At 45.0% G+C, this 19,849-nt stretch overlaps 1 protein-coding gene across 1 annotated transcript; it reads right to left on the bottom strand.

Moving 5' to 3' along the window:
• Positions 1-2,263: 2,263 nt before the first annotated feature.
• Positions 2,264-10,716, bottom strand: BATF3 (basic leucine zipper ATF-like transcription factor 3). Its single transcript, XM_034764524.1, has 3 exons — positions 10,355-10,716; positions 7,731-7,835; positions 2,264-5,225 (listed from the first exon to the last, which is right to left on the bottom strand). Exons 1-3 carry the CDS (start codon positions 10,424-10,426, stop codon positions 5,040-5,042), a joined length of 363 nt encoding a protein of 120 aa, XP_034620415.1. The 5' UTR covers positions 10,427-10,716; the 3' UTR covers positions 2,264-5,039.
• Positions 10,717-19,849: the final 9,133 nt, after the last annotated feature.

Genomic DNA, 19,849 nt, shown 5'->3' with positions numbered 1-19,849 from the left:
AAGTCAAAATGGAGCTCCAGGTCAGCCAATCAAGGCAGAAAAGGGATGGATAGGGAGGAGTCATTAAAAGGAGCAACACTAGGATATTGTTATGTACAGCGGAGTATCATCAGCAGGGGTCCCTGATTCCAAGATTCCACAGCTGCAGAATCCACCCCTCCCATCCACTGCAAGAGAACTGTGCTTCAGAATCCGGGTTTTAAATTTTCAGAAATATATTCTTAGGGCTCCTGGTTATGAAAGTGACTTTGAAAACATGAAGTGAGTGTAAATTGATATAGCCATGTGCCCTTGAGCCTGGGTGGGCCATCTTCTTTTTCTTACTGTTCATGACAGTTTATACTATACTAGGCTCAAGGGTTTTCCTTTATTTTCACCCAGGGGAGGAGTTCAGGTCAGAGAAATGTCACTGAGGGGAATATGTTATAGCTGCCTTCTGATTTACAAAAAATGTACTCATGAGGACATCAAACATTACAAGCAGTGATGCATTTTCCCCAACCTCCCCCTTTTCAACTCTGCACAGTGGGAAGTGCTGTCTAGGTACAATTTTACAAAGCTACAGAGATGACTGAAGGACAGGGCTTTTTGGAGGGGAAGGCAGGCAGGGCTCAGATACCACAGGGATGGGTGAGTTCAAGAATGTAGCTAATTAGATCACAGGCCACTGAGGGTATACACACTTGTGGCTGACCAAGTGAGCTGACTCATGCTCATGGGGCTCTCGCTGCCGGGTTGTAAAACTGTGGTGTAGATGTGTATGGACTCAGCCTGGAGCCCAGGCTCTGGGACACTCCCCACTAATGGGGTACCAAAGCTCAGGCTCCAGCCCGAGCCCAAATATCTACACTGCAATTTAGAGAGACAAGGTGAGTGAAGTAATATTTGTTATTGGACCAACAAGAACAAGAAGCTGCACTGAAATCACATCTAGAAGGTTGTAAATATTCATAAATATACATATGGGAGATCAGTGGAAGAAGTAGTTTCCTTTTTTTCTCCTTAAATGTCTAGCTCAAGGTACAAAGTCAGTGTCTATTATAATCAAATTAAAGGTTTCAGAAAGCTTGACTACTATTTTCTGTTGATTTTTCACCTTTGAAGGCTAAAATTGGTTTTCAGAGAGACTTCAGGCATTCTGGACATCACCGAAATTAATAGAAAGACAACGTTGGATTGGGCCCAATCGGTTAATTGAGTGTTTTTTAACTTTGGTAGACTTGATCCTCATGCATTTTGCTTCTTCATTGTGATAAATAGAACATATAAGACTCACCACCATAACAACAAAATCTGGACAGATGTCAAACTTCACTATGTATTTGAAAACCACAGTCAAACTCACATGTATTGTACATCCATATACAACAAGGCTATGACTACATGGTAACACTCATATGTGCCATACAACTGAAGACAACACTTACTACGCATCCCTCACATATACCGTACATGAGAAAAAAAATAGCTCAAATTCAGAGGGAACAAATCAAGTTTTTTGGAAGTTTTCGAAAGCTAGGACATGACTAGCTAGGACAGGACATTTTAGCACATACACAGATTTAGAATATATATTGCAATGGTGTGTTAGTCTGCTCCAAAGGGGGAGGTTTGGATTTGATAAAGATATTTTTGTTGCTTAGTTTTACAAAGGAACCTTTTCCTTTCTGTTCGTCTTCTTTGTTGTATTGTAACAATCCGATTATCCCAGCCTCTAGAATAAATTTCTGTTTTTAAATACATTACAAACCTATACCTCATGAACAGTTCATTCGGTTTTTGTAATCACTGTAGCCCCAATGTTGATCTTTTTATTTATCCTATGTGAGACTCTGCTTTATTACCTCAGCTCTCTTCTTGCCATGCATGGACTCAAACGTCAAACTAACTATAAACAGACAGCAATATTCAATTTATTTGTGGAATGTTGTTCATTTTAACTAATTATTTTTAAGATGCCCAAAGGCCTTTGAATTTTGGGCACCAAAAATTTTGGTAAGTTACCACTCTATTATTAAATATAAGGATGATGCATCAACATCAATGTCAACAATATCATACACACTTTGGTGACAGAGCTGGAAAAATAGTCCATTTGGTCTGCCACTTATTGTGCCTTTTGCTCTTTACATAATGAACATAATAGTTCTAAGGAGATTGTGGACTCCCCATCACTGGAGGTTTTTAAGAACAGTTTGGACAAACACCTGTCAGGGACAGTCTAAGTATACTTGGCCATGCCTCAGCATATGGGGTACTGTGGATGTCCCTTCCAGCCCTACATTTGTATGACTCTATTATTCTATTTCTAGATTCCATAGTAAAATAAATGCCAAAGGAAGCCTAAAATGTTCAATTATAATGTCCTTTTATAAACATCTCTGCTTTTTGACAGTGTATCAAAGAGAAAAAACGAAGCAGCCCATTACTACTTCATTGTTATTCAAATGAGCAGAAACAATTCAAAAATGATGCCTTGATCTATTTTGGTGTGTGTGGCTGAGCTAGATCCATAGCCTGACTCTTTAATTTGGCTTTTAAAATCAGAGTTCCTGCTAATTTGTATCTGGGTGATTGCTGAACACAAGCTAGTGTTGCTGGGGAGCAAGAGTGGGGGTGGGGGCTTTACCTGGACATAGGGTTAGTATATTTCAAGTTCACAACTAGAGGATACCTTTGGGGGGGTGGGGAGGGGAAGGAGGAGCTGGAGGGGGATTTGGGAGTGCTGGATGGAGTGTGTGTGTACTGGGAGGGGGTATTTGGAGGTGCTGGAGGGGCATGTGTACTGAGAAGGGGATTTGGGGATGCTGGAGGGGTTTATGTGTACTGGGAGGGGGTATTTGGGGGTGATGAAGGGGGTATTTTGGAGTGCTGGAGGAGTGTGTATACTGGGAAGGGGTATTTGGGGTACTGGAGGGGTGTACGTGTACTGGGAGTGGGTTTGGGAGGGTGCTGGAGGGGTGTGTGTACTGGAGGGGGGTGCTGGAGGGGTGTATGTGCTGGAAGGGGTATATGGGGAGTGCATGTGTACTGGGTTTTTTGGGGGGTGCTGGAGAGGTGTGTGTGTACTCGAAGGGGTACCTGGGAGATGTTGGAAGGGGTACCTGAGGCCTCACTGTCGAGGTGGGGGGGCAGTGTCGTGCTCCCTATCACAGTGGCGGGGAGGCTGGCCCAGGCCCGGGACACAGTGCCAGCCTGTCTATGGCAGGGAACCAAAGCCTGGTCCTGTCACCCCTCCCAGACAGGTTCTGAGGCCCCGCGGCGGGGCAGGTGGCCCAGCCAAGAGGCGCTTGGTGGCTCCACTTACCTGGCAGGCTGGGCTAGGGCAGGCAGGATCTGGCATCTGTGGATGCAGGGGAGGGACCAATCGGGGGTGGAGATGGCTCTCTCTGAGCTGCAACCTCTGCTCCACAACGAACAATCCTGGACACTGCCTCTTATTTGAAAAATCTGCCCGGACAGAGGGTGGGCTACCAAAAAAGAGGTCACGTCCAGGAAAACCTGGGATCAGGCAGCTTCAGCTCTAGGCCTCTTACTCCTCAGTTGCCAACTCCCTCCCAAGCAGTGCTCTGTTCTAGATACCTGTAATTCTGGTCAGACTGTGCAAGGGATCCCCTGCTGGAAGGAGGCTCACATTGCAGCCAACTGGTGCTTCAGCGGCTGAAAAGTCAGGCAGGTCTCCTTCATCCTGTAGCCAAGCTTTTATCTACCGACCATACCACCAACTTCCCTGTGGAGACAGGAGGCAGTACAGCAGTAATTTGAACCTACGTCTCCCACATCCTGGGTGAGTGCTCTAACCACTGAGCTATTGGGCAAAAGGGGGACACCACCACCATCTCCTCTGGCATCTTTTGCGCAGGTTTAGGCATGCTATCAGTACACCTATGGGATCAAGCCCCAAAGGCAACATAGACAGGGGATTGCCTACTTGATAGGTCCTGCTGGGGCTTAGGTGAAAGTTAAGCACTGAGCTGCTGGATGGGGGCAGGATTGAGGCAGCTGTGCACACCAGGTGCCAAAATGTAGGCACCTTGGGGATTTGGTGAATGCTAGTGGCACCTAAATGTTGGGCTTAGGCACGTAAAGTGGCAGTTAGGCACCTAAGTCTCCCTGGTGAATCTAGCTCTAGATGTGTAATGGATAATGGGGAAAAGAACAACTAGTAAATTACAAAACATACAAACAAACCACAAAACAAAAAAACCCAAAGGGAATTCCCTCTGGCAGAATTCCACTGGCTACAGTGGCTTTGCTCCTGGGATGAATCTGGACCCCAAACTGCCTGTTCTGCATTTACTCCTTGGAAAGTGGGCACACTTCATGCAAGAATGAGAATAAAACTCTTTGAGGATTGATGGCTTGGGTGATTAGGGAAGTGAAGATGATCTACACTCAGTTGTTACACAAGCTTCAGAAGGGAAATCAATAAAGCTTTTCAAACATCCTGAAGCTGGTGATCAGCAAATAATAAGGCACACTGAAAGCAGGGAGATTAGCATTAGACTTTGGATTTGACAAATGAGCAGATGTAAAGGTGTTCGAAAGGCATTGGATATTGAAGAAGGTGGGGGACACCATAAAGATAAAAAGAGCACATTGATTTTATTAGCCAAACCCCAGTGTAAACAAAAAATGAGCAGCCAGAATATTATATATATAAGATCTATGGATGACAATCTAACAACTCAGAAATAATAGCCAGCAGAGTGTGGGGTAAATCAGATTCTAGCCTATACCGCTATTTTTCTCCAGAGTTTCCATCCTGTAAAAGCAGATTGTATCATATTTTGCCATTTATGAACATGAAACAGTGTATTACAGGTTCTAGAAAATAAATTGTAGCTCAGTCTTGTTCTCCCCACACTGACCTTTTTGATATTCAGAGGATTTAGAGATGTAAAGGCCTATTTGATAAAGTCCATCCCTCTGCAAGAGGGATATACCTGCATTGTGGTGAAAAAAAGAAGCTGGATCTTTAAATCTCTCCCATTTTCGTGCAACAATAACCAGCATTTAAAGGCAATAAGGAGGAGCTCTCATCTTGGCAGGCAACTGGTGAGGGCATCAGGCCTGGGTATGGTCACAAAGTTCATGGAGCAGTGCAATAAAGGGCAGATCTTTTCATGATCCTTCAACACCTCGCTCAGGTGTTTCATCTCATCTGTTAGCTTCCCAATCTCTCTTTTCAGGGAGGTATTTTCTTGTTCAAGGCACTCATATTCCTGGAATGAAAAAAGGAAGCCCACTGCTAATAAAAACATTCCTTTCAGTGCCTTCACCTGTTTTTAATCAAATGATAGCAGAATAAATTGTTGTTTCTGCTTATTTAATGTTTTTGAAATCTAACATAAGAATCAAAATACTAAACTAGCCTAATAAATACAGATGCTTGTAACAATGCGACTGTTACTATCCATGTTCTTACTGAGCTACAGTTGTGGACCCAGATCCTGAGCTGTGGCCACGAAGCATGTAGTCCCACTCAGGAGGGGATTGCGAAGGTAGCATTTAGCCACCTTTGCATTCTCCTGATCCTGGGCTAATCTACGTTGTTCTGGTTCCCCCATCACAAATTGTTGTAGCCTAAGGGTGCTCTAGGTTGTGCTCGCTAGCAAAGGCCCAAAGGGACCATTCTGGCAACCAGTGATTGCAAGAGTGTGGGCTGTGACCAGAACACCCAGCTTCTTTCCCCAGCCATGTCCTCTGCACAGGTTGAAGGGATGGAGGTGGTTTAGGAGTTCCACACCATCCAAAGATCCTTCCACACAGGATACATCCTCTGTAGGCTGCAAAAGGCAGTTTTGTATTGCCTAAAAAATCAAAAGTACCCAAGTTAAACTGGGCAGAATCCTGGTTTGCTTTGGGAAACATGAGTAGTTGGGCAACTGCCTAAGTGCTAAATCTGTGCCTGGGGTTTCTTCCCTTTCAGGCTGTACAATGACTTGTGTGGCTGCAAAGCCCAGATTGGCCATGTAAAACCATGGAAGCTACTGAGCCCAAAGTCTGGCCCTGATAGCAGCTAACTCAGCTCGACATCTGCATTTATGTTTCAGAATGAAACTAAGCACTACTTTCCTTCTACATTATCTACTATATAAATTAATGATTACAAAATTGAAAAACATCTGTGAGACCCTCATTTTCTGCTATCATCTGCTGCTCATCTGGGACTTGAGTAACTTGCTAGAGACCTTGTAATATAAACTGAACTGGTATATATGCTGGAGGGGCATTATTATTAACTAATTATTATTATTTGTATTAGTATAGTGCCTAGGAGCCCCACTCATGGACCAGTACCCCCACTATGCTAGGTGCTGTACAGACACACAACAATAACACAGTCCCTACCCCAAAGAGCTTACAACCTAAACATAAGACGAGACAACAGACGGATGCAGACAGATGAGGGAATACAAGGAAACAATGAGATTATATTGATCGGCATGAAAAGGCTGTGGGACCAGTGTTTCAGTGCAACTTCAGTTATTCTCTGATTTTCACTTTCAATTGAATGTGGGTTAGCAAACACTTCCACAGAAGTTCCTATCTAGATCAACACAAGCTGTCCAACCACCATGACCACTGTGCTTATATAGCAAGAAAATAATCACTCATCATATTTTCCTAACTAAAAAATGAAAATATCCCACAATCCAGCAAGTGTAAAATATCCCTCTGAAGTTATCTTTATTATTCCCCCTTTAAAATGTGTTTGAATTTAATGCTCACAAGAGCACTATGAAGAATCAAATATGCAGGCAGGTTCGATGCTGGTTTCTAAACACTGCTCTGCTTTGCACCCACGTCAATCCTGACCCACACCCTTGTTATTCCAGTCCTGCTTCTTACCTGAGCAGAGACTGCCTATGGGAATGAATTGTAGAAGAGTTGGAGGCATTCTGTAGTAGACACCAGGGGAAGAAAAGCGCAGACATTTGGCATTTCATCTCTAGAAGTTGGTATAATGGAACCTAAGTATGGTGACCCCATTACAAGTATTTCCTGCACTTCACAGTGTTTTGCAAGGACAAAAGACATCATGAAAAATTGTCTTCTGTGGATAAATTTTATTTTCACAATGTAGAAGACAGAGATAATTCTGTGCTGAATTGGGCCCTGAGAGCTGCATCACTTACATAAAAGCATTAGTAGCATAGTAGTAAATATTTATAGTATGGTGGTGCCCAAAGCCCCAGTCAAGCTAGAAGCCTCATTGTGCTGGCTGCTGTACAAAGACAGAAAAGAGACAATGCCTGCCCTGTTAGATTTACAACTGAACAGACAGTAGGGCTACCATATTATATTAGTGATGCTGAGGGCTTGTTAATAGGATTTCAAAAAGGATCAGACATTTATATGCACAATGGGAACATCCACAGTTTAAGATAGGATAAAATATATATAAGGTATCTAAACCCTCAGACTTCAGTGACTTATTGGAGTTAGCAGAAGCTTCCCCATGGGAAGCTTATTCCTTAATTGTTCAGTATAAGGTTCTAGCACCACTGGCAAGTTCCAGATGTTTCAACGTAGGGAAAATATTGGACTAGACAGCTCACCAGCATGGTCAGTATGGTAATTCATATGTTTTTACACCAAACCCAAACTTCCTCATGCTGGATTAGTACGAAAACCACCCCAGATCTGTTTAAGAAATGCATAGTATTGTTAAATTCTGCACACAACGCTCAAAAGGCAATGCAACATACGAAATACCCATTCACCTCATGGAGTTTGTCTGCTTTCTGCGTTTGTTTCTTCCGGCTTCTCTGGGCAGCGACTCTGTTTTTTTCTCTCCGTCTTATCTTCCTATCATCCTCTTCGGGACTCTGAAAAACCAAACCAAACACCTTGCTATTGTTGTTTTTTTAAAAAGTGCACTGAGATTCAAAAAGCAAGGAAATAACTTTTAGTGAAAATAAGCAAACAATCTGGTGTGTTTCATAATAACAATATTTCATTCTTACATAATTCTCTCCATCCACAGATCTTAAAGCACTTTGCAAAGGTCAGTAAGTAGCATTATCTCCATTACACAGACAGGGAAACTGAGGCATGGAGAGATTTGTGGCCTGATTTTCAAAACTGCTGAGCACTTGCTGCTCCTATTGACATCTGTGGGAGCTGGGGTTGTTGAGCAAGTCAGTGGCACAACGAGGACTAAAAACTAGAGAGGCCTGATTCTGTGGTACCCTGCATCAAGGGGGCTGGAACTAGGGGTGCTGTAGGTGCAGCAGCACCCCCGGCTTGAAGTAGTAATAATAACGAAATACATGGTTTCCCCACGATAAAAATTATTCCAGTATCCCTGCCTGTATCTTGTAGCCACTTATACCAGTGTATGAAAAGTAGATATCAAACTCTACCGATCAGAATAATAGTGTTTTATGTCCACTTAATCCAGTAGACCATGTGGTTTTCCAGAAACAACCTTGTTGATTACATAAATCGCATATAATACACATGCCACCGTGTCTTAGAAATTTACACAATCACAGATGTTTTTGGCTTTTTAGAGAGGAAAATCTCCTATATAAAATATCTTAGTAAGAGATCCTATTTTGGATTAATGTTTTCCTGTGTTGTTCATACACAAAATCCACTCACAACCTAGAAAATAACTTTCTGTTTTCATTATGGAGTCTTGATCATGGTTGTGGAGGTTTGGGGAGGCTTTCCATTATAAATCCAATGATTAACTCTTCCTCGCATACCTGAAAAATTCTCCATCTGGTCTGAAATTTCATTTGCTTCCTCTCAGGCTGGAGCAGAATTTTATATATATTAAAGAAATCGGGTAAATAAGCTTGCCTGCTAGCTAACAATGCCCAGCAACAGTTGTCTGCAGATCTAAGTGACATTTGACTTAGACAACAATAAGATTTGTATAGTCCAGAGAAAGCACACTCATCACCAAGCTGCAGCATAATCTGCAGAAGAGTGAGCTAGGATTGGGGAGCAAGGGGAGGAGTTCCCTAAGCATGCTGCAAATATTTCCCTACAGCTCTGTAATAGGACAGGATCAATTGCCTTTCATCTTGGTTTGGAAAGAAGACACAGAATTCATCCCAGCATGTCAACGACAGTGTTAAGGCTGCTGGCGGTGGCTGCTGTTGCTCCTAGCAATGTTTACTCTGTCAAGTTAACCACTGTTTCCTCTCTTACAAGGAAGATTTATACAACAGAGCAGAAAGTATTTAAAACTGCATGTCCTCGATTGAAGAAGCTGTCCTGGTAGGAGCTGTAATACACTGCTATCCAGACGGCTAAAGTCCGTGAACTGAACTCATCTCTGAGGTAACACTATTGAAATAAATGGAGTCACATCAGTGATGAATTCCACCCCATGTGTCAGATATGTACAGGAGAGACATATGTCTGTGTGTGGTTTCATGAAAGAAAGGGCTAGAGCGGGCAAGAGGAGCGCCCATGGTAATTACAGATCCACGGAAAGAGGGCATCTCTTCTGCATCTTCTGTTCTCTTCTGCATCTTCCCTATGGGGTTAGAGATTACAGCACAGGCACGTCCAGGCAGGAGTTAGTGTCCCAAGACAAGGTCAGGACAACCAATGCCAGCATCAACAAGATGCTGCTCTTTATCTTGGGAAGCATGGAAGCAGCCATTTCTCTTAGGGTTGCCAACTCACCAGGATTGTCCTGGAGTCTCCAGGAATTCAAGATTAATCTTGAATTAAAGGTTATATCATGTGATGAAACCTCCAGGAATATGTCCAGCCAAAACCGGCAACCCTATGTTCTGATCATCCTGTCTCCTACCTGTACATCCTGATCCTGGCTCCATCCTGAGAATCTGCCCCGCCAAGAGGAGGAGAAAAGCCTTCTCTGCCTGCACCTCCCACCTGACTCTGATCACTATGTTATAGGGGACTCAGCATTATGTATTTGGGATCCAGTTCCAGCTGCGCCCTAGATCAGGACATGGTCCTGTCAAAAGTGATCCCCAGGCTGGACTCCTGATCTACAGCCTCAGGAATGTGGAGGTGAAGGATGCTATCTATGGTTGTGAGGAAAACATTTCCTTATGTGATGTGATTTGCAGGGAGTCCATAAAGAATAAGCAGCAGTTGCTCAAATTAAGAGAGAGAGCGAGAGAAAGGACCCGAGGCGAGTCGGTGCCAAATTGAAGACAAGCACTAAGCGCTCATCACAACGCACTTTGAGGGGCACCAGCTACCTTTGTACAGAGGCGGGAAATGGGATGAGACCAGGGAAAGGCTGCCGAGTTCCCTGCCCACGCCCTCCCGTGCTTCTCCACAGCCGGCTCCCGCCCCAAGCCCCGGCTGCTGCGCCACTCGGACCCTGATTCATCCTTCCCCTGCCCGGTACCTGCGGCTGATTCCCATCGGAAGAGGCGCTTCGCTGCAGGACGCTGCCCGAAGCCGGGACACCGAGCGACATCCCGGGAGCTGCTGAGCGGCCGGGGCCGCGGCGGGAGCCCAAAGAGCAGCCACGCTCCCCGCACCCCGGCCCCTGCCAGCGCACTCCTGTCCCCAGCCTCGCTAGGGGGAAACTCCGGCCCGGGGCATCCCGGCAGCCTGCACCTGGCTGCAGCGGCTCACACGCTCTCTGTGCTTCCCCAGCCCCCGGGGAGGAGCCGCCTCCTCTTCCCGGATCCGGCCGCGGCCGCAGCCTCCGGGAGGCAGAGCCTGGGAGTCCCGCACTCGCGGTGGCGGCAGCAGCAGCTCACTTGTCAATTTCATGGAAGTCACGTGGCGCCCTTTGAAACTTAGGAGGGAACTAGTTGCTAAACCGCAAGGGTGGCTGCGTGGGGAAGCGAGAGGGGCTGCGGAGCACAGCCAGGCGGGGGGAGGCCAGAGCTCCCTTCCCTCGCACGCCTCGGGGGGCTCGTGAGAGCGATACTCCGAGCCATAGATACCCTAGCACCCGGGGGGCAATTTGGGAAATAAGAACTGAAGGCTACGACCAGCACCGTAAAGCAATTCCTTGGCGATGGGAGCCAAACTTCCCCACCCACTAACTACCTAGCAAGGAGAGAACATGTAAGAGGGGGCTGACGGGAGGGTTTAGTTCAGCTCCTTAGAGAGAAAACTCAGGTCCCGCTCTGAAGGGGGACAGGGATTTAGGGGGTGCTCAGATCCGGGGTTTGGACTTAGCCCCATTTCTACAATGACATGTTTTAAGGGCTAGAAGGAGGAAGAGGAAACTGGATCACAGTCCTTAATACGCTCCCTCCGGCACAGCCATACACTGGCTTAGATGGATTCTTTAGTGGGACAGTGAAACCATCATTTCCTGTATATAAAAAGGGTCTATCCTGCCAACAGGACAGTGATAAGAACAGTATAAATGCTTAGCAAGGAGGATGAATTTTCAATCCATAACTTTGCTAACTACTAGAAATCATGGACTGAATAGACACACTGGATTTATGGCTTATTATAGGAATGTATAAGGCACTAACAACCCTCCCAGCTGCCTGCCTTCTCCCCCTTTTCCTTCCCTCCCACAGGAGGGGTGTTAACAGGCCAATTCACTTTGAAGGGCCCTTGTGATGTGTTAACTACTTATACTAAACAATCTGTTCAACTCTGGTATTTAGCTGTGACACTTTGAGTTAGGCCTTGTCTACACTACAAAGTTTTGCTGACAAAAGGCAACTTTTGTTGACAAAACGGTGATTGCGTACATCCTGCGATGTGACTTTTGGCGGTAAAAATGGCCTGTTTTGGCAACAAAATACAACCACCCCAATGAGAGATTAAAGGTATGTCAATACTGCCCACATTACCGTCCGGCCGCGGCAGCGCTGTGACATGGGCAGTGTAGTGACGCTTTATCACCGCCGGGGGAAGAGCTCTCCCGGTGATAAAAAATAACCACCCCAAACGAATGAGGGGTGGTAGCTTTATTGCTGTGAGCACAGCTCCCGGTGATAAAGTGCTGTCTCTACTGGCGCTTTTCAGCACTAAAACTTTTGTCGCTCAGGGGGTGTTTTTTCACACCCCTGAACGACTAAAGTGTTAGTGCAGAAAGTGGCAATGTAGACACAGCCTTACATCTTTTTCCTCTCAATTTTTGTTGACAAAGTGCCAGTGTAGATATCATGTTTGATTTTATCGCTTTAATTGGCCTCCAGGTGGTGTTCCACAATGCCCATCGGGACCGCTCTGGTCAGCAGATTGAACTCCGCTAGGCTGCAGCTAGGAAAACAACCATCTGCCCCTCCCCCTTAGAAGCCCCGGGAATTTTTGAAATTCCATTTCCTGTTTGCTCAACCTGGAGAGATCTCCTCGCATCTTCCCAGGTAAACATGACCGGTTATCGCAGCAAATGCTCTCCTGCTTCCACTTAGACCACTACAGAGCTATTAGATCTGCTCAGTATATGGGGAGAGGAGGCTGTGCAGTCCCAGCTACGCTTGAGCCAGAGGAATAGGGATACCGATATAGGGTGACCAGATGTCCTAATTTTATAGGGGCTTTTTTTTTTAATATGGGCTTTATTACCTCTCAATCCCAGTCCCGATTTTTCACATTTGCTATCTGATCACCCTATACCTATGGGCACATTTCTCGAGGCTTGTGTGAAAAGGACCATGATCGGGACATGCTGCAGTGCACAGCGATGATAAAGGAGCTGAGGCAGGCGTACCATAAGGCAAGGGAGGCAAACTGTCACTTCAGTACTTCACTTAAGACCTGCCGGTTCTATAAGGAGCTGGACGGTATCCTCGGTGGCAACCCCACCTTCGTCACCAAGAGCCCTGTGGATACTTCAGTGGGCCTGGAGGAGGTAGAAAAATTAACTAACCTGGAGAACAGTCATTGATGAAGAGGTAGAGTTAGATGATGATATGGAGCTCCTGGCGAGGTCTGGCCGTGGGGCAGGCAGCCTGAAGTGGTGAACAGTTCCTGAGGTGTCTAGCCAGTCTCAGCAGTTGCTCTCCGGTCAGGGCCGGCTCCAGGCACCAGCTTGCCAAGCAGGTGCTTGGGGCGGCCACTCCGGAGAGGGGCGGCAGGTCCAACTATTTGGCGGCAATTCAGCGGACAGTCCCTCACTCCCGCTCGAAGCGAAGGACCTCCCGCCGAATTGCTGCCGCAGATCGCGATCGCAGCCCTTTTTTTTTTTTGGCGCTGCTTGGGGCTGCAAAAACCCTGGTGCTGGCCCTGGCGCCGGTGAGCAAGAAGCAGAAGAGACGAGACACCTGGTAAGTGGCTTGGTTTATGTAGTGCAGAGGTGGGTTCAGAGCATAGAAATGTGGAAGGCTGGCTGTGTTTCCGTGAGGTGGACATTTCCCTGTGTAGCTAATTAGTACGGCGGAACAGGATGTGATGCACGTGGAGATATCACGGGAATCCTCCAGAGAGAGCTCCAGGAAAGTTTCCTGGAGGTACTCAGTAATCTTCTGCCGAAGGTTCCATGGCAGAGCAGCTTTGTTCCTTCCCGCATTGTAGGAAACTTTCACGCACCATTCAGCAATCACTTGTGCAGAGACCAAAGCAGCCCACAGGCGAGCAGCATAGGGAGCAGGGTGGAAGTCACAAGCATGTAGCAGATGTACCCTCATTTCCCTTCTTACCCTTAGCAGTGAGATGTCTGCTAGAATGACCCCTGCCTGTGGAAAAGCGTGGGAGAATTTTAGAATTTTTTCCCTAGTCAGCTGCACCACAACCCTTGCAGAGTGAGTGCTCTTTTCCCCATGTGGAGCGCCCCCGCCAACACTCACCATGCTTTGGGTGTTGGCAGAGATGTGTTCTCGCCAAAGATCAGTGAGAAAGTAATTGAATGTTGCAAAAGGTGTATTTTACTGAAACGTTTCAATGCTATGCATGAATTTAGCAATCATGCTTCTGTGCACTGTTCCTTGTGCTTCAGCAGATGTGGCCTTCAGGAACACCCCCACCCCCTCCCAACACACACCGGCCGAGTGTCTCCGCCAGCTAAGAAAGTGCCCAAGACAGAGCAAAGAGGACATGTTCTGGGAGGTACTGCACTCCTCCAATGCAGAGAAAAGGGAATGCAAGGAGTGGTGGGAAGCCAAAAGACAGGACAGAAAAGAAAATCAGGAGTGTGTTAAGGATGCTAGTAAGCGAATGATTAAAGTCATGGAGAAGCAAACGCAGATGCTGAAGTCCTTAATAATGCTGCAGAGTGAGCAGATCTGTGCCCGCTCTCCCCTGCAACACATTCAGAATTCTTTTCCATGCCCCCCCCAACTCCGCCCACACAGTCCTTTCCAATTGCCGGGACTTCTCGGTTTTGCCTTCGCTCCACCCCCTTGGACAACTTTCAGAGCTGTGTGTAGGTCCAACTTTTATTATGAAAGTCTGCCCTTCCCTGGTACCTCCTTTCCCACAAAGCATCTTTGTGTGTGTTGTTTCTTGTGCAATAAAAACAAAGTTTTTGAATGGTAACTCATCTTTATTTGTTTTCTACAAATTGAGAGAGCAGGCACTACCAATACATACAAGGTCAGTTTATTCATATGCTTGCTGGACTGTAAGGCCCCAAATGTCACCATTGCTTCCTAGGAAAACTACATGTAATGTAACACTGCAGCACCAATCACAGAGATATACATCACTGGTTCTCATTTTCAAAGTGTTACCTCAAAGCCTCCCTGATTCGAATTGCCCCCCCGCCCTTGAGGTTCTCTAACTGCCCTGGTATCTGGCTGCTCAAAATCAGCAGCCAAGCGGTCTGCCTCAACACTCAACCCCTGAGCAAACCTTTCACCCTTAGCTTCACAAATATTATGCAACATACCGCACGTGGCTATGACCATGGGAATATTATCCTCATTAAGGTCTAACCTGCCATAAAGGCATCACCAGCACAGCTTTAATCTGGAAAAGGCACCCTGTCATCCGGCACCTACTCAGCCTGTTGTTGAACCACTCCTTTCTGCTGTCCAGGTTTCCCGTGTAAGCTTTCACAAGTCAGGGCTGTAGGGTACCCTGGGTCTCCCAGGATCATTATGACATTTCAACATCTCCCAATGTAATCTTCTGGTTTGGAAAGAAAGTGCCCGCTTGTAGCTTTCAATACAGGTCGGTGTTCCTGAAGATACATGCGTCATGCACCTTTCCAGACACCCCGTGTTGATGTCAGTGAAACTCTCACGGTGATCCACAAGCACCTGCAACACCACGGAGAAGCACCCCTTCCTATTGATGTACTGCGTCACAAGGTGGTCTGCTGCCAAAATTGGAATGTGTGCTATCTATCACCCCTCCACAGTTAGGGAAACCCATTTCTGCAAAGCCGTCCACTGTTTCATACACATTTCTCAAAGTCATGGTCCTTTGTAGCAGGATGCGATTAATTGCCCTGCACACTTGCATTAATGTAGCACCAACAGTCAACTTCACGACTCCAAATTGATTCGCGACCAACCAGTAGCAGTCTGGAGTCATCAGCTTCCACACAGTGATTGCTACATGCTTCTCTACTGAGAGGGCAGCTTGGTGTCCTTGCGCCGTAGTGCTGGGGCGAGCTCTGCGCACAGTTCCAAGGTGGCTTTCCACATCCAAAAGTTCTGTAGCCACTGCTCATCATCCCACATCTGTATGATGATACGATCCCACCAATCAGTGCTTGTTTCCCGAGCCCAAAAGCGATGGTCTACCCTATGCTCCTGCTCTGTGAATGCCAAAAGCAATCTAAAGTTGCTGCTATCCATATCACACAGCATGTCAGGCAACTGGGAGTCTTCTTCAGTTAGGAACTTCATGATTAACTGCACTGCCATCTGCGATGTCTTCATGACAGTTAACAGAGCATATGCGGGATCCATCCCTTCTCACAAAGATGCTGCGGTGCACAGCAAAGAAGGGCCGTTGAAAAATGCCGTGAAAGAAAGCCCATGGAATTTTGGGACAGAAAGCAATGTATCACGGGACATTGAGCCTGGTCCCAAGATGTGCCAAGATCTGCTCCGCCTTCCCACAACACCTAGCAACAGAAGGCGTGAAGCTGGACTGTGGGATAGGTACTGATAGTGCATTGCTCACACTGTCAATGATAGTGCCCCAACTGTGGACGTGCTGTGCTGACAGAGGGAGCGAGTGTGAATATGACATTCTGATTTTTATTATGCCGACTTTTGAGCATCAACATCACTTTTTTCAACAAAACTTGGTGGTGTAGACAAGGCCTCAGTTTCCCAGACAAGAAGAGATCGAAAGCTTGTTTCTTGCACCAACAGAAGTTGGTCCAATAAAAGATATTACCTCTTGCACCTTGTCTACCTAGAAAGACTAAGGGCTAGTCTACACTACCCGCCCGGATCGGCGGGTAGAAATCAATCTCCCGGGGATTGATTTATCACGTCTCATCTAGACGGATAAATCGATCCCCAAATCGACGTGCATACTCCCACCTCGTCAGGAGGAGTAAGTGCCGTCGACGGGGGAGCCACGGCGGTCAATTTGCTGCCGCCCTCATAGCGGGGTAAGTCGAAAAGGATACGTCGAATTCAGCTACGCTATTTGCGTAGCTGAATTTGCGCATCTTAATTCGATTCCCCCCCCCCCACCCCAAGTGTAGATCTAGCCTAAGATGATGTAGGGACAATCCATATCTTGCTATGCCCAGAAGCTACCTCTGGCCTCATTATTCACGAGGCTCTCCTTTCATCAACACATGCATTGCTATAGCTCCCTGAATGTTTTTCTTGAAAAATTATTAGTGCAAGTCAAAAGTTCAAGAGGTTAAATTTAACATATCTTCATAGTGACATATATGAAACTTGATGATGATATGATACTACTACAGATGCAAAATGTTCCATGCTACTTAAAAGGAAGATATATTTGGTTTTACATTCCAAACTCCTCCCTGAATATCTGAGTCAACAGTTTTGCTTCTCTTTTAAAAATAACCAGAAGAAAAATGTTTCTCTGTTTCCCCCAAATTCTTTCCCCCACAAAATACACTGATCCAAGGCTCAGGATGGGCAATATTAATTCTTGCACTTCTGACAGGTTTGTGGTCTGATATTCTGTGATCCCTCAAGGTTACATGGAAGCTTGGTATGACTGAAAGGGAAGATTCCCAGCTTTGCAAAGAGAAACCTACATTTGTTTCTATTTTCAGTAGGTTCAGAGATATATATAGAGAAAAGCTATTTTAGGGTACTTTTAGAAGTTTCCAAATCTATGATTAATTTTCTTATTTCTCAGAGAACAGTGCAGTTGGTCTCGTGGTACCTAAGGCAGACTGGCTTTATGAGTGGGGGAATATGAAACAACTCAAATATTTCTAAAGTAGTTTTTGTAAACATGAGGGGTGGATACTGAGGATATGGAGATGCAATGTGGTATTTACCTTTGTATGGACTGTTATTTGGGATAATCTGAATAATTCACTTGTGGCTTCACCCCTCATGGGTAATACACCCACTTCAAACTCATCCCAGCGAAACCTCCCACGTTATCACATATTCTCTATGGAGGGGATTCCACTGACATCAGTGGACGTTGGATCATACCCCCTATGCATAGTGGAATAAATTCATCCCTGGTGTAACAACACTGATGTCAGAAGTGGAGTGGACTTCAGTGCAGTTATACCAGAGATAAATGTGGGCCAAATACTATGCACATATTGTCTAGTCATAGATGTTTGAAAAGCCATTTTTCACATGCACTAGTCATTGTACCCCTTTATAAGAAGTACTTAGCACATTTTTCATTTAGATTCAAATCGAGTCTGATTGCTGAAAACATGCAATCCTTTTGTTTCAAGATTAAAAGGTTAATCCATGTTTATTATCCAAATACTATTTTAACAACATTATGGGGCACTAGTCTAACACTTACACTTTTCTTTTCATCTTCAAATTATTTTTCAGACATTAACATATTGATTCTTCCCATACCTCTTTAAAACTAGGCAATGGATATTTGTACAGATTAAAATGTCTATGCACATCCAGTGCATATTTAGATGAAATATCTAAATATCTTACTAATAGCATACATTATTTTGTTCAGCTATGAAATTCATAGACTCAAGCCCACGAAAAAACCCCAATAGATGCTGTAGTTGTAAAGCCTCAGCTAATCTATCATAATGATCTAATTGGATATGTCTACATTTTTAATTGGGTACTTCTGCATTTTTCTGGTATTCCCTGATCTTTTCATGTGATTCATACAGTTTAAATTAATGTCAAGTAATACAGCTCAGAAATTAATGTAAAATATTAATTCAATTATATGGAATATAAAGCATTAAGGCTAGGGACTTGATCCAGGACTCATGGAAGTCCATGGGAGTCAGATGAAGGCTGGTCCAGTGGTTAGTGCATTAGCTTGGGACCCTGGAGACCCAGACTCAACTCCTTGCTCTAGGCAAGTCACTTTGATCCAGCTCCTCAAGAGTATTGAGACACCTAACAAAATTGATTTCAATGGGAGTTAAGCAGACTTTGGGAGAGAGAATTCCTGTGTTAAGTCCCAGCTCTTACTGTATTGCTCAGGCAAGCAGCTTAAACATCCCCTATCTCATTTTACCCAACTGCAAAATGGGCACTGCGACAGCACATAGCTATATCAAAGAGCCTAAGAGGTGTCTCAAAATTTGAACCTCAGAGGACTGATGCTAAAAGTATTGAGCTGCACTAGCCAAATGCAAGGTGATATACAGTAGTTGACACACAAACAATTTCATTATTCGGTTCTCCCTGTGCACACACAAGTTCCATTGCCATCGCTGGAAGATACAAGTGCATAAGAGGAGAGTAGATGCATCTATAATTGAGAAATTACACACATTTGAGGCTATGTCTACACTGCAGCTAGGAAGTGTAATTCCCAGCTCAGGTAGACCTACAAGCACTAGCTATAGTTGACCTAGCACCTAAAATTATCAGAGTGGCCCCAGCGGCACAAGCGGTGCTTGGGCTAGCCATCCAAGTACAACCCCAGCTGCGATTCTAGGTACTTGGGAGACTAGTGGCTGGAGCCACTGTGGCCACACTGCTATTTTTAACATGCTAACTCACGCAGAACTAGGGCACATCTGTCTACCTGAGCTGGGAATTACACATCCCAGCTGCAGTGCAGACATATCCTTAATTGCACTGAAGAATTTGGTTTGGTTTAATTTGGGGAAAAACTTTAATATTACATACCTAGTACACTGTAAATTCTAGAGAAGAATCTTTTTTGTCAATGTAGACATATTCAATCCTCTTTCTTTAGGAGTTCTGGCTAAGCACACAAGAATCCTGCTACTTCGTAAGTCAGTTCAAAACTTCCATTGACTTACCAGAGAGTAGGCTCAAGGCCCAAATCATAACAGAAATGCCCCTGAATTATATGGCGGGCAACTATAATCCAGTTCAGATTTACAGTTTCAAATCCCAATTTGAAATATTATAAAATAAAGTATTTCAAAAACAAAAATTGAGAAATAAAGGTCAGACAAGGCCTTCAGATTTCACTTAAAATCATGCAACGGGGAACAAACAAATTGTGGCTCTAAGAAGGAAAATAGAAAATATATTTTAATAATTGTGGAAATCAATGTAGTTCTTCAGAATGACGTTTTAAAAGATTGTTCCACAACAGGGTGGGATATTCTGAATGCCAAGGATATGGAACATGTTCATGCTCCCCTAGCTCTACTCAAATGGGCAGAGCTGTTCAGATCTTGTTTATGTACACATTGTATAGAGACTGTAGGCCAATAGCATATTTGGTGGGCAGGATGGATTTTTTAAATTTGGCTGATAGACTGAAGCAATGAACCACGTTCTACTGATGGAGACAAACTTTGTAGCAGATGTTTACTTGTTAAAAGAGCATCCAGCCCTTTGTAAGCCAAAATCAATATAAACACATGGATAGATTA

This window comes from Trachemys scripta, chromosome 3 (assembly GCF_013100865.1).
Source record: "Trachemys scripta elegans isolate TJP31775 chromosome 3, CAS_Tse_1.0, whole genome shotgun sequence".
Classification (NCBI taxonomy): Eukaryota; Metazoa; Chordata; order Testudines; family Emydidae; genus Trachemys; species Trachemys scripta.
The sequence above is the reverse complement of the archived record's forward strand: the minus strand, read 5'-3'. Positions and strand labels throughout refer to the sequence as shown.

Bases quoted from the DNA above. Each gene is read 5' to 3' on its own strand.
- BATF3 (XM_034764524.1), bottom strand. From the start codon at position 10,426: ATGTCGCTCGGTGTCCCGGCTTCGGGCAGCGTCCTGCAGCGAAGCGCC. The intron at 7,836-10,354 runs GTACCGGGCAGG...TTGGTTTTTCAG, and splicing joins CCGATGGGAATCAGCCGCAG to AGTCCCGAAGAGGATGATAG. The intron at 5,226-7,730 runs GTGAATGGGTAT...TTTTCATTCCAG, and splicing joins AAGCAGACAAACTCCATGAG to GAATATGAGTGCCTTGAACA.